Below are 13,069 nucleotides of genomic sequence, written 5' to 3' on the forward strand. Positions count from 1 at the left end.
GGCCTCTGAGAGGAATGAGACAGCCAATGAGACGGTGTGGTGAAGCATGCCTGTAATCCGTTTTTGGGAGGCTGTACATAGGTGGATCATTAGGACTCCAATCTAGTAGTGAGACCATGAACACCTTGTAGACCTTTTCCTAAAATACAAACAAACAAACAAATAAGATTGTTAGATTAAGTGAGTCTGCGTGCTGGGATCATACACAAGCATGTCTTGCACAACAAACACCCAACACACCTCCACTCTTGATCAGCCTGGGTACAGATTTCTAAACTCTATGGAACTGGGTTTTTCCTCATAGCAAGGTGAGTAGATACAAGAGATGGCCTCAGAGAGAAGTTAAGTAATCTAGAGAACATGGGCGCTGGGTTCAAAGGTCGCTTGGCAAATAAATGAAAGGATTCCAACCTCACAGCAAGTAACCTTGACCTAGAAAACACAAGTTCTTCCACATACAAGAAATGCTAGGCTGAAAGCACACGGCACTCACACAATGCCAGCCAGCAGGACACTGAAGCCAGACTTCCTCCAAGTCTGGTGATTCTCATCCCAGCTGCCCTGTATAATCAATAGTGCTTTAAATAATGCCTCTAAAAATTCTAATAGGTGGACATCAGGGTGGACATTTCTATTTTTCTTGCCTTCACCAAGCACCAATGTTGTAGTCAGCTAAATTAGATAGAAATATTATAGGCAGACAGGGCCAGGCCCTCAAGGACAAAATGGGAGACAAGATGACTTTGCAACTTTGGAAGAGACGGACACTCCAGCTTTGGGTCCCTTGTCAAGACCAAAGTAAACAAATACAGCCACATACATTCCTAGGGATGGGCATCAGGGATTGATATTCTAAATCGGTATCAATCACTTTGAAAGAACCCTAAACAGTCACTAAATCAACCCCCAACAGGAAGAGACCCAGTCCTGTGACTCACTTCCTCATTTGGTCCTGGATTTAACCTTTACCTGAGCAAAGTTGCTTATAATCTCAGTGGTTGACCCGTAGTTTTGTTCCATCTCATGCCCACCTAAGCCAGTTTTCATGTTCTTCACCTCAAACCTGCCTCAACTGCAAGGTTTTACTCTATAAAAAGTCCCTGGAAGAGACATCTTCCCAGGGACAACCTGCTTGGGTCCCCCTTCTGTCCCTCTCTTGGACAGAACTTTTCTTTCCCTCAATAAACATTCTGCTCTTAAACTCCGTTTGTTCCTAAAATTCATTCTTCGGTTTTAGAGAACACGAACTCGTCCCGGTATCTCTCAGGTCGGGAGTTTCATTTCCGTGTCACCAAGCCACGGAACCATTTCCTTTTTCAGGACAGCTGCCACAGATCATGGCAGAGATGCCAGCATCTGGAAAGATGTGTCACAGAAATCAGATTCTGCTTGGATTAAAAAAAATACATATCTTCCCACCACACACGGGTTTGCACTCCAGATGAAGGGATTCCACTCTGCTTCCATAGAATTCCCCGAGCCTTTGCTTATATGGCTGTCTGCCTTAGGCCAGCCAGAGGTTAAGACAATCACTGGTCAGCTTTTACCCCCTGCCTTTCCTTCAAGGACCATTTCAAGTCATAAGCAACGTCAGCTTGAAAAGAAGCCCAATAGAACCAAGAGCCCAGGAGAACAGCACCTGAGAAATTTTTGCATGGCCCTGGAACGATTTTTGTCATTGCAGAAATAGTGACCAGGTATCTACCATGGTAGCAAAAGTTAACAGCGTGACCCGGGGTCCCGCAGAAGGATGGCTTTTCAGGTTGGACTGGAAGACTAGGGGTGTAGCACTTGCCCTAGAGTACCAGGTTATTAGGGCATAAAGCAAACTATTGTCAGGCGGGCAAGTGAAAGTGACCAGATCAGGAAGTATGTCCAGAACCTCACATAATTTCTACGGGAGCTTTAAGTCCTCATACTTTACTTTCCAGTTAGCTATGGATGATCGTTGCTGACCAATCATTCTCCGCAAGAACAGTGTAGGTTTAAAACTACCTAATTTCTGTTTCCTGCCAAATTAAAACAAAACACCGTAGTATTTTAGTATTCGTTTTCCACACAGGTTCTTGCTGCGTACTTCAGGCTAGCCTTAAAAATGTATCCCAGGATACCATCAAAGTCTGCAACTCTGCTGAGCCTCAAACTGGGACTGCAGGCATGCAACAACGCCTTCAGCCAGTTCTTACAAACTTTAGGTTCAGTATCACAAGGCCTAAAACTTACCTCGGCACTACCTAGTGTTTTTAGCTCTTCTTTTGAAATGGTGGGGGCTCTGAAAAGAGCCTTTGGGTTTAGTGTGGGTTCCGGAAACTCAGACGCCTATGAAATCACTTGCCCTTGGCCTTGTGGTGGCTCTCGGTCTTCTTGGGCAGCAGCACGGCCTGGATGTTGGGCAGCACGCCGCCCTGCGCGATCGTCACCTTGCCCAGCAGCTTGTTGAGCTCCTCGTCGTTGCGGATGGCCAGCTGCAGGTGGCGCGGAATGATGCGCGTCTTCTTGTTGTCGCGCGCCGCGTTGCCCGCCAGCTCCAGGATCTCGGCCGTCAGGTACTCGAGCACCGCCGCCAGGTAGACCGGGGCGCCGGCGCCCACGCGCTCGGCGTAGTTGCCCTTGCGCAGCAGGCGGTGCACGCGGCCCACGGGGAACTGCAACCCGGCGCGAGAGGAGCGAGACTTGGCTTTGGCGCGAGCTTTTCCTCCCTGCTTGCCACGTCCAGACATCTCAAATACACTTTGGGACCTATAAGACAAAAATATGGCTCACAGAAAAGCAAGTACAGTAAAGGAGGAAGTGAGACGTGGCTCCTTTTATAGCTAGTTCCTGGATCGTAAAATCTACCACCTGATTGGCTAGAAATAGTATCATGAAGTGAGCCAATAGAAAATCTGTATTTCCATCCTTCATTTGCATAGTTCTGCCCATGTATGACGGCTCAGCCGTTTGTCTTCCAATTATCTAAGAGTTTCTCTGAATCCTTCATTAGCATAAACGCCCTATAAATAGCAGAAATCTGCTTGTTATTTTCATTCCACTTCAGTTTTGAGATCTTAGAGATGCCTGAGCCAGCGAAGTCGGCGCCTGCCCCGAAGAAGGGCTCCAAGAAGGCGGTGACCAAGGCGCAGAAGAAGGACGGCAAGAAGCGCAAGCGCAGCCGCAAGGAGAGCTACTCGGTGTACGTGTACAAGGTGCTCAAGCAGGTGCACCCGGACACGGGCATCTCGTCCAAGGCCATGGGCATCATGAACTCGTTCGTCAACGACATCTTCGAGCGCATCGCGGGCGAGGCGTCGCGCCTGGCGCACTACAACAAGCGCTCCACCATCACCTCCCGGGAGATCCAGACGGCCGTCAGGCTGCTGCTGCCCGGGGAGCTGGCCAAGCACGCTGTGTCTGAGGGCACCAAGGCTGTCACCAAGTACACCAGCTCCAAGTAAACTTCCCAAGTAAGCTTACCGCATCTACCACCAAAGGCTCTTTTAAGAGCCACCCATTTGTTCACAAAGAGAGCTGTCTGCACTGTTTAGTTGGGGGAGGGGTAGCTGATGAGGCACTTTATTGTCAAAGGAATGGGTTTGTTTTAGTGGCTCTGCAGAGTATTAGACATCTATTGTCTGTAGTTACACCTCATTGGTTTGCTTACATACACCCGGGGCAATTCTTTATGTGAACCTCAGGGGTCAGTGCCTGCCAGGATTTGTCTAGCGTTTGAGGCCTGAACTGTAGATTTAAAAGGGGCAATCCGGATTGAAAATGATCCATTTCTGAAAAACGCAGTTGCGAGTGTCAGTTATAACACTGGGAAGCCTGCAAGGCCCGCAGCTACCGACTCTGCTCCTAGAACGAAGGTGAGACAATAGAGAAACCGGAAGGCGTGGTTTAGCGTCCTGGAGTTTTTCCAGGTCTGAATCCAAGCTGATTTCCTGGATTGGGAAATTGAACCTTTTAGTTTTTAGAATTTTTGTTCTACAGAAATGTTAAAATAGAAGCTGTTTACCCATCTCATTTAAGCCTACGACATTTTGTACACGAACAAATTTCTCCCTCGAAAATACTCGTACGAGCAAAACGTTAAAAACAATTTTACAATTTTTAGATGAAATCCCTGTAATTTGAGCTAACAAAATTACATAAAGACTCTGTGGCCCGCAACCTAGTTTTCTTTGATCCAGGAGTGTAAAATAATCTCTGTCTGCCTGGAACAAGCCTTCAGCTACTGGCTGCCAGGTCTTAGCATACCGGAGATTCCTCTGGAAACGATGCAGCAATTAAGGTGAAAGTGCAACTACAGGACTAGGATCCCTTGTTTTACTCGCTCCACAGCCAAGTCTTAAGCTTTTTTGAGCCCTCCACAGCGTTTTCCTGTGCCCCAGGTGGTCCGTGGGGGCACTGATGCCCCGCTCCATCTCACCTCTCTCCGAACTGAAACTAAGCAGCTAATCACAAATCTGGAACGGGGTTCACTGTTCCCAGGCAGAAAATTTCTCCACTCCTTTTCCATTTTATATAAATGCTGTTTTTCTTGCCTGCGATGAGGTAATGCTGCTACGTACTGCTGCTCTCCTCAGTCAAGAAAACAGACTGATCTTTATTTCTGGAGGTTCCACCAGGTGATGTTTGAAAGTAGCAACAGGAATCCGGCAGTGTGGGGCCTGCATGCTCTTCTCTTTTAGCTTTGTCCTTTAAGGTTTTGCTCATGTTTTCTTGGCTCTTGCGTGCTACACTTCATTCTTGCCCAGGTTTGCTTCTTGTTCTGGCTCTTAACTCTGGTCAGTTGTTGTTGAGGGCTGAGAATATGGTTCATTTATTAATTTTTAAAAGTTAGTTGGTATTGGTCTAAGGATTTTGACATTCTCTGTATGTGGAAACCAAATCTGGGAGTTAGTACTTTTCTTTCTGGTCATGATGCTATTAATAAATTGTACTGTAAATTTAAATTTTAATTGATTTATATAAAGATTTTTAAATACATATATTTAAATCGATGTCAATTTTTCTAAAGAATCAAAATTCATTAAAGGTTCTATTTCCAGATTGTAACTGAAAGAAAAGTAAATGTGACTTTAATGGTTTTAATTAACACTATATAAGAAATTTTAAAAAAGTACTTCATTGTTCTAAAACAACTTAAATTGGTTTGAGGGGTTAAGACAGTCTCTCACATTGTAGTGCAGGCTGGCCTTGAACTCACTATGTACCCCAGATGGGGCTCTAACTCCCAGTGATCTTCCTGAGTGCTGGGATTAAGGTTTGTGCCACCAGGCTTGGTCTCAATTTAAAACTAATTAATTTGAATTAAGCTTTTATTAGATTTATTGGTTAGATGTCACTGTACTAGTTTTAAAATTGTAACTTCATTGAACTAAATTAATTTATAACATTTAAAATGGAATTACTTTTATAATTTTATGCTTTGTAAGGAATCAATATATCAGCTTAAAAACTGACCTTATAACTTATAACTTGAAGAATTTAGATAAATATTCAGTTAAGGAAACTATGCCAAATCTTTGGGTACCTATAGTTTCTTGTGTGGAATTTATAAAATACAAATTCCTAAAAAGTGTTCTTAATGTAAGTCTATTTCTAGATACTTTATATTGATGATGATGTCACTTAGATCTGTAAAGTGGGTGGACCAAGTACGTGGACTTGGTCCAAAAGAACCAAACAAGTTTGTATGACTGCTTCTCTCATACTGGAGGAAAGACAATTGCCTGCTGTGTTTAGGGCTGCTGTTCATACAAACAGCTCTGATGCTGCCAGGTAATGGAGCTGCAGACAAGCGTAAATAAGCATACAAGATAAAGAACGTTTATTATTTAAGAAAGTTGGTGTTATTCTGTGATCTTGTAATTCAATTTAATATGTCTAATCACTTTAAAATTGTAGCTTTTTTTCTGGCTTTTTATATATTCCTAATCTATGTCCGTATCTTAATATAATACAATTGGGTTTTTTTGGCGGAATTGAGGATTGAACTCAGGCCCTGAGCTTGCCAGAGAAGCACTTATTCTACTGAGCCATCTCCTCGGCCCCTATAACACACATTTTCTCTGACTTTTTTTTAATTTCATGTATTTGATATAGTGTCTCATTGTGTTGCATGGACTAGTAATGATCCTGCTGTTTCAGTCTCCCCAGCACTGGAATTATAGGTATGTGCCACCATGTCTGGTCTTTTGGCTCTTATTTTCTAACTATTCTAAATTCCAACTCTAGGGGCTGGGGAGATGGCTCAGTGGAATAAGTGCTTCCCTGGCAAGCACAAGGGCCTGAGTTCAATCCCCAGTTCCGGAAAAAAAAAAAAAAAAAAAAAAGACTAAATTCCAACTCTAAATTCAACATAATGAAAGTCTTAAGATATCTTTTATACAAAAAACAAAACTGGGGGCAAGCAAGATAGCTCAGTGGTCTAAAGCGCTTGCTTAGGCAAGCTTGGGAAGGCACAGGGGACCTTGGTTTGATCCCAGGAAACCACATGCTGCGCCAGCCCCGCCCTCAGGGCAGGCTGAACCAGCCAAAATAAATAAGCTTTTAAAAAAATTTCTGGAGTCCACTTGATAGTCATTGAACAATATATTTTTTTTTTTACCCTCACTGTAAAAATTCTAAAATAATTAGTTACATTTGAGAGTTTCTAGAAAATAACTAGCTGTAGTCAATAAAACAAATGCTTAGAAAATCTTTCAGTTAATGGAAGAACAAACTCTTCATACTGAACTCTTTACAAAAAATAATGTACAAATGCAATATACTATTTCTAGACAGTCTACAATTATTTTCTTTTCTTATCAATTAAACATTAGTTTTTAACCTTTATTGGATAAAAAATTAGTCTATTTCTTGATATACCTTGTACACAGTAAAAGTGTGTTAATAGTTCACATATTTTTGAGTTATTATTTCACAAACTCAATCACCCTGAGCCTGTTGTATGCTATTAATTATCTACTCATAAGCAATGAAGATGAAATGTAACTAAGAGACACTCATTCCGCAAATCGCATCATGTCAGGAAAGTGGCTGCAAAGCATTGTTCTGTGACGAACATAGCGAAGTCACTGTAGACAGAAGCCCTGGGCTTGACTTCTGGCTCATCATTTCTGGGCTCCAGACTGAGGCAAGTCATTTACATCTCTCCTCATCTGTAACTCAAGCATGAGGGGACCAGCACACAACTTCTGGAGGTGGTTAAGATTCAAATGCATAAGAAGTACTGTTTACTGCTATTTGACAAATAATATTTATTTATAACTGTCTTCACACTAAAAGGCCCATGGTGGCTTATGAGTTAAGATTTTGGTGAGTTAGTGTATGATAAATAATAGGAATTTTATTTAAAATAAAATTATTTTTTATTATTTAAAATAAAAGAGAATTGGTTATATTGTACTCATCCAATAGACTGAGAGGAAATACATATTTTCCCACACTTATTTATTTCTTTAGGTATATTCCTCAAAACATTAAAAAACAACTGTCATTCCAGATTTGCAGAAAAACAGGGTATAGGACTTTGGGGAGTATTTGAAGAGTGCCCAGGACTCTAGGCTCTTAGATCAGAGACTGAACTTGATCTGGCCAATTCTAAGCCTGTCAGGTTGGAATTCAATCTGTTGGAAATGAAAGGCAGTGGCAACGGGACTGCAGCTGGCCAGCATGTGAACTGCGTGCGGTGGATGGTCTGAATGGACTTGAAAGAATTTTATCTTTTCTTCAAGATTCTCAGGAAGCTCCTGATACATTCATGCTTTGACAGCCCTGCCACTGCCTCTGAGGGGACCCTTCCTAGCTTCCACCACTGATCTTTGGGCCTTTCCACCACAGATCCGTGAAGCAGAGCTGCATAAATCTCGTAGGCGCTGGGCCTCCCGTTGGACTTGTGGGAGGCACCGGTATGAGCGCTAGGTTTTCAGCTGGACTCATGCAGGATATTAGGATCCAGGCCCTCAGCTGGAGTCTTTAGTGTTTATATGTGAGGACAGATTTCCTGAACTTCTTATATATGAATTTTGGGTGGTTCATTATTAAATACTGTTATAAAATGCTTCCTGTATGCTATTGTTCCCCTTGCAAAAACCCTAAACCATGACAGGGCCTGCCTCTTCTATTCCTTCCTTTATCTTGCTGTGTCCTGTCAGAAAAGCACACATCTAGCTTTCCCTAGATGCCTGCCTGATCCATATGCTTATATTCCTTATAATTTTTTCTTTCCTTCCTTATTGGCAAACTCATGCTCATTCTCTAAGGCACCTGCTCAGCTGGTGCCTTCTCCAGGACATGTCTCCAAGTATCCTCTGCTAGCTGTTCTGCATAACTGCTGCACAATTTCCACTTAAGTGACTCTACTTATCTAGATGTCACTCTTCCCTACCCACAACTGCGATATCTGAGTTCTGATTTTATCATCACATTATTCCTAGGGTCAATTGAGCACATTTTTTTTTTTTTTTAATGTATTTAGTACAGGGTCTTCACGGTCTCACTACACAGATCAGACTCATAGTGTTCCTCCTGTTTTCAGCCTCCCAAGTGCTGGGACTACAGGCATGCTCCACCATGCCCAGTCTCAGTTGCCATCTCAGGGTGCCCTGGGGGCAGAGCTAGAACAGCACACCAAGGATCAAACCCCAGCAGCTGTGCTCTGCCTAAGCAGGTGCTTCAATCCCCTGAGCTATCTAGCTGGCCCGAGCACAGTAATTTTGATTTATCTATGTGAGAAACATTTTAAATACTTTCCTATGCATCAAGTATTGATCTCCATTGTGTATAGGTCAAGGGATAGTCACAAAATCCCTGCTCTGGGCTAGGACTCTTGTAAGACAACCAAACAAACCCAAAACAGTAAATAAGGAAAACACTAGCCTGTTAGAAAGTACGAATCATGGAGAAAAACAAAGAAAAATAACCTAACAAGTTTAGTGGGGAGGGGATGGGTAAGGGTTGGGGGTGGCAATGATGAACTAATGAGGGAAAAGTTGAGCAGAAAAACCTTATATCTGAGGTTCTCAGTGGAACTAGCTAATTGTTCCAAAATTCGGAGGTGCTTGAGGTTTGCTGAGGAAAAGTTGCTACTCACTAGAGAGGAACCAAATCTGACCTTAGGGCCCTGGCTCGATGGCCTGAATAGTGGTGGGTCTGTGCTACTATGGCCTGGCAATGTGGAGTTTGATTCAAAAATAAAGATCAAAATTAGGCCAGTAATACTTGCCATTGTGTTCAATAGATTCTCATAATTTCATGGCTTGGTACCTTAGTAGGTCAGGATTTCTTCCTGTGCTCTGTGTGCTAAGGACAGACTTTGCTGCAGTCTTCCAGAGAGAAAGTCTCCTTTCATCTCAGACTTGGAGCATCTTTGGGTCTCTGAGATCTCTGCTGGAATCACTGTCAAGTCAACAGATAGAAGAAGAAGAAAGAAAAAAAAAATGCCCATGAGACAAATTGTTAGGAATTAGGCCAGGAAGCCACACTCAACATTTCTGTCCTTCCTTGACTAAATCTCAGACTTGGCTCCACTCACCTTCCAAGAAAAAAAGGAAACACAGACTGGCCCAATGACAAAAAACAAACAAACAAAAAAACCAAAAACAAAAACACCCAAACTAGGATTAGTGGATAGACAGCAAGTGAATTCTGTCAGTCATGATGTCCAGTTCTTCTTGCCTCACCTTTTCTTTTTTCCTTCCTTTCTTCTTACTGCTCTCTTCTTACTGTAAGGTCCCACCATGACTTTGCTTCAGCTGGTGACAAGGTCTCGGTGGCACAGATTGCCTGTAGCCCTAGTTTTGGGATGCTCTAGGGAGAGGGCTGCTTCCCTTTCCCTTACTTCCCTGCAGGACCACGCTTAGTTCTTAGTCCTCCAGATGCTAAAGTGCCCATCTTCAGCGCTTGGCTCCCTGGAAATGGACCCCACGTTCATGGAGCTTACATTTCCATGGGGAAGAAAGGCTGCAAATAGCTGTTGTAACAGATTCTACAGAGTGGGAGAAAGGACTGAGTTCTGGGGTTAGGGAAAAAGTAGAGAGCATTCAAAGGGGCATCAGGCATACTCATAGATATGATGATACACATATTAACATTAATGTATTAATGCAAATGCTTCATGCAACAAGAGCAGCTCATAGTGGTATAGTACTTAATATGGGATAAGCATTGTTATGATTTCCTATATTAATTCAATCAATCTTCATACAATAAAATATTAGCAGGAAAGGATAAGGGGAGTCTTTGTGGCAGAAGAAAGGAAAAATAAAGCCCTTTGGGTTCTGCCTTTTTACCATTCTGCGAAGTTGTCTCCTCTTCTCTTGGTTTTTCACTGCCATCACTGTGCTTTGTGATGAGAAAGGGCACACACAAGGTGTACACTACATGCTTCCGAGATGTGGTCCCTTTTCAGTAGAGTTTAAGAAAGTGTGGCCCTTGGATATGTTGAGACCACTGTACTGGACCCAACATGAAGTTTATAAACTGCACTGTTCCAACATGAAAAGTCCCTCTGGGTGTAGAGGTGTTCAAAAGTTTGTGGAGGAGACTGTACCGCTCACCAACTAAAGAGAGAAGATGCCCTCTCCCCTACTCGTTGCAACTGCCCCCACACTCTGCTTCCAGACAGGGTTTTGTAAAAATTTTCTAAATGTGACATTTTTCATTAATTTTTAAAGAAATAGTTAATGTGAAATATATAAAAAAAAGTCTCTGTCTTTCCATAGTAAGGTGGGTCCCTGGGCATTAGAAATGTAGTGTGTCATGATTATAAGCTCTTGGATTAGCTGAATTTAGGAACACTTGCCACAGAAACCCACATCTTCCCACTAGAACAATGTATCATCTCACAGGAATTAAAGGGTATTCTTTGTCAAGAAAATCTTGCATCCATTCTCTGAACTGGATTTGGACACGTGGATAGCATAAAATAAGATTTGTCTTTGATAACTTGTCAAGAGGAGGGAGAAGACACATTTTACAACACCCTAGGAAGCAGACTTAGCACTTATTTAGGCATTGCTCCATCAAATATTTCATTTGGCGTCATTTATTTTAAAGGAAGACAGACATGGGAGCATGGGGGTGACTTCTACCAGCTGACCAGAAATGTGATCACTGGATAGAAAAGTGTCACATGGGAACTCTTAATGGCCACCCCACGTGGGAATTACAAGCATGACCTCTCCTCTTGTCATTGCTTGAGGCTCTCTCTGAGTCCCTCTCAGGCAACTCTGTTGGGCTCTTGGCCAAGCCAACCTCCCTCTTTAGACAGCCCCTACTCCTTGGCTTGTGTCACTGTGTCTTCTTATGAGAAGCCCTATTTCCCTTTTTCCACCTGGCAAATTCCTCTCCTTCAAGTCATCCATCAAATGGAACTCCCAGGCCACTGACAAAGCCACACCTATCCCTTATGCCCTGAAATATTTTCAAGTACTGCCCAGTGTGTGGGGATCACTGCAGTGTCTTGCTATCCAGCAGCTATGCTGCCTGGAAAACTCAACCTCTCCATGCCTTAATTTCCTCATCTGGAAAGGAAAGAGAGGAATAGGGGTGTCTCATGAAATTGTTGCAATAAACAAATGCATTGTTATCTATAAAGGCAGAGAAAACACCCAATGAACATTCATCATTATCATTTTTATTGTTTTCAGAGTCAAGTACATGATGAAGATTGGATAAATCACAGAAGTGAATCAGTCGATCTCTTTTTACCAAGAAGAGCAAATAGCCTTTAGACTTACTTTTCTACCACTGGCTGCTGCTGGACACTGTTTTATTTCGCAAATAAACTAATGAAAAGTGATAGCTACTGGAAGATCACTGGTAAAACAATCAAGAAAGATCAATAGGCAATTGCCTAAAATATTGGATTTTTTCTGAGTATAAAAATAATGTTTTTTGGTAGAAATTTGTAAAAAGAAACACATACAAAGAAGAGAATTAAAATAATTCCCCGTGTCTCCTGTTGTTTTTATACATATATGAGGTAGCTACTCATAAGAATATGAATGCATAATAATGTAAATATAATCAATAAATATCATATAAATGTAGATGTCAGGTTGTAAATATATATTGATAATTTTTAGTTAACTAATCATGACTAGCAAGAATGTTTATGAATACGTATTTATTTTATGTGTCATTTGTGTTTTTGACTAATTTCATTGACTCCCACTTACATGTCACATATAGGTCATACAAATCATAATTTTTCATGTATTTTCCTTCAGGAAGAAGATTTAGCTGAACAACTGGCACAGGCGAAGCTCTGAATATTCATCTTTGATTTGTTTTTATGGTAACATTTTAGCTCTTTTTTTTTGTGGAACCAGGGCTCGAACTCAGGCCCTTGCACTTGCCAGGGAAGTGCTTATTCCACTGAGCCATCTCCCCAGCCCAACATTTTAGCTCTTTAAAAGAAAACATGAAGCATGGTTCTTTATTTGGATTATAAATTATGGTCTAGGAATTTCCTAAATTCACCACTTGTATGTTACTTTTAAAGCAATAGGATGATGTACTCTGCCACCTGTAGATAAAAAGATCAACTTGATGAACTTCCTGGTCCACAAGCCACTGAGAGTTAAGGACACAAAAGTTTGGTAAGCATCAAGAGTCAGAGAATCCCAACAAAAGTATACACTTAGGTACTCAGATAAATGCCCCTATGAGCTCTCTGTTATGGTTTATATCTAAAATGTTTCCCCAAAGTCTCATGAGCTTTGGTAAGGGATTGGACTGTGGGAGCACTACTTTTACCGTGAAGTAATCAATTGATGAATTCCCAACTCAAAGCATTATTAGATGTTGAGGCCGGGTTGCAAGACAGGAGGTCACTGGGGACATGACCTGAAAGGGGATATTCTTGACCTAGCTCCTCTCCTCTGAGTCCTGACCCTAAGGGCTGAGCAGCTTCCTCTACCAGGCCCTTCTACCATGTGGTTTCTGCCTTGGACCAACCTGTGGTGCACTGCACACTCTGATTCCATGTGCTTCAATCAACCTTTCTCCCAATAAGTCACTGGTGTTAGGTATTTTTATCTCACAGATGGGAAAGAGACAAGTGCATTCCCTGGGGGTT

At 42.1% G+C, this 13,069-nt stretch overlaps 2 protein-coding genes across 4 annotated transcripts; one reads left to right on the top strand and one right to left on the bottom strand.

Moving 5' to 3' along the window:
* Positions 1–98: 98 nt before the first annotated feature.
* Positions 99–2,757, bottom strand: LOC101579492 (histone H2A type 1). Of its 2 annotated transcripts, none has more exons than XM_004640117.2 (2): positions 2,224–2,757; positions 99–139 (listed from the first exon to the last, which is right to left on the bottom strand). In XM_004640117.2, the coding sequence occupies exon 1, from the start codon at positions 2,718–2,720 to the stop codon at positions 2,328–2,330; it is 393 nt and encodes a 130-aa protein (XP_004640174.1). In that variant the 5' UTR covers positions 2,721–2,757; the 3' UTR covers positions 99–139; positions 2,224–2,327. The 2 variants fall into 2 exon arrangements, with proteins under 2 accessions (XP_004640174.1, XP_023555792.1); XM_023700024.1 differs by lacking the exon at positions 99–139 and adding an exon at positions 1,305–1,356.
* A 280-nt stretch (positions 2,758–3,037) lies between these two features.
* LOC101579089 (histone H2B type 1) lies at positions 3,038–12,305 on the top strand. Of its 2 annotated transcripts, none has more exons than XM_023700027.1 (2): positions 3,038–3,443; positions 12,219–12,305. In XM_023700027.1, the coding sequence occupies exon 1, from the start codon at positions 3,054–3,056 to the stop codon at positions 3,432–3,434; it is 381 nt and encodes a 126-aa protein (XP_023555795.1). In that variant the 5' UTR covers positions 3,038–3,053; the 3' UTR covers positions 3,435–3,443; positions 12,219–12,305. The 2 variants fall into 2 exon arrangements, with proteins under 2 accessions (XP_023555795.1, XP_004640173.1); XM_004640116.3 differs by lacking the exon at positions 12,219–12,305 and adding an exon at positions 11,637–12,212.
* The last annotated feature ends 764 nt before the right edge of the window (positions 12,306–13,069 follow it).

The sequence above is a fragment of the Octodon degus genome, unplaced genomic scaffold (genome assembly GCF_000260255.1).
Source record: "Octodon degus isolate 3935 unplaced genomic scaffold, OctDeg1.0 scaffold00119, whole genome shotgun sequence".
NCBI lineage: Eukaryota > Metazoa > Chordata > Mammalia > Rodentia > Octodontidae > Octodon > Octodon degus.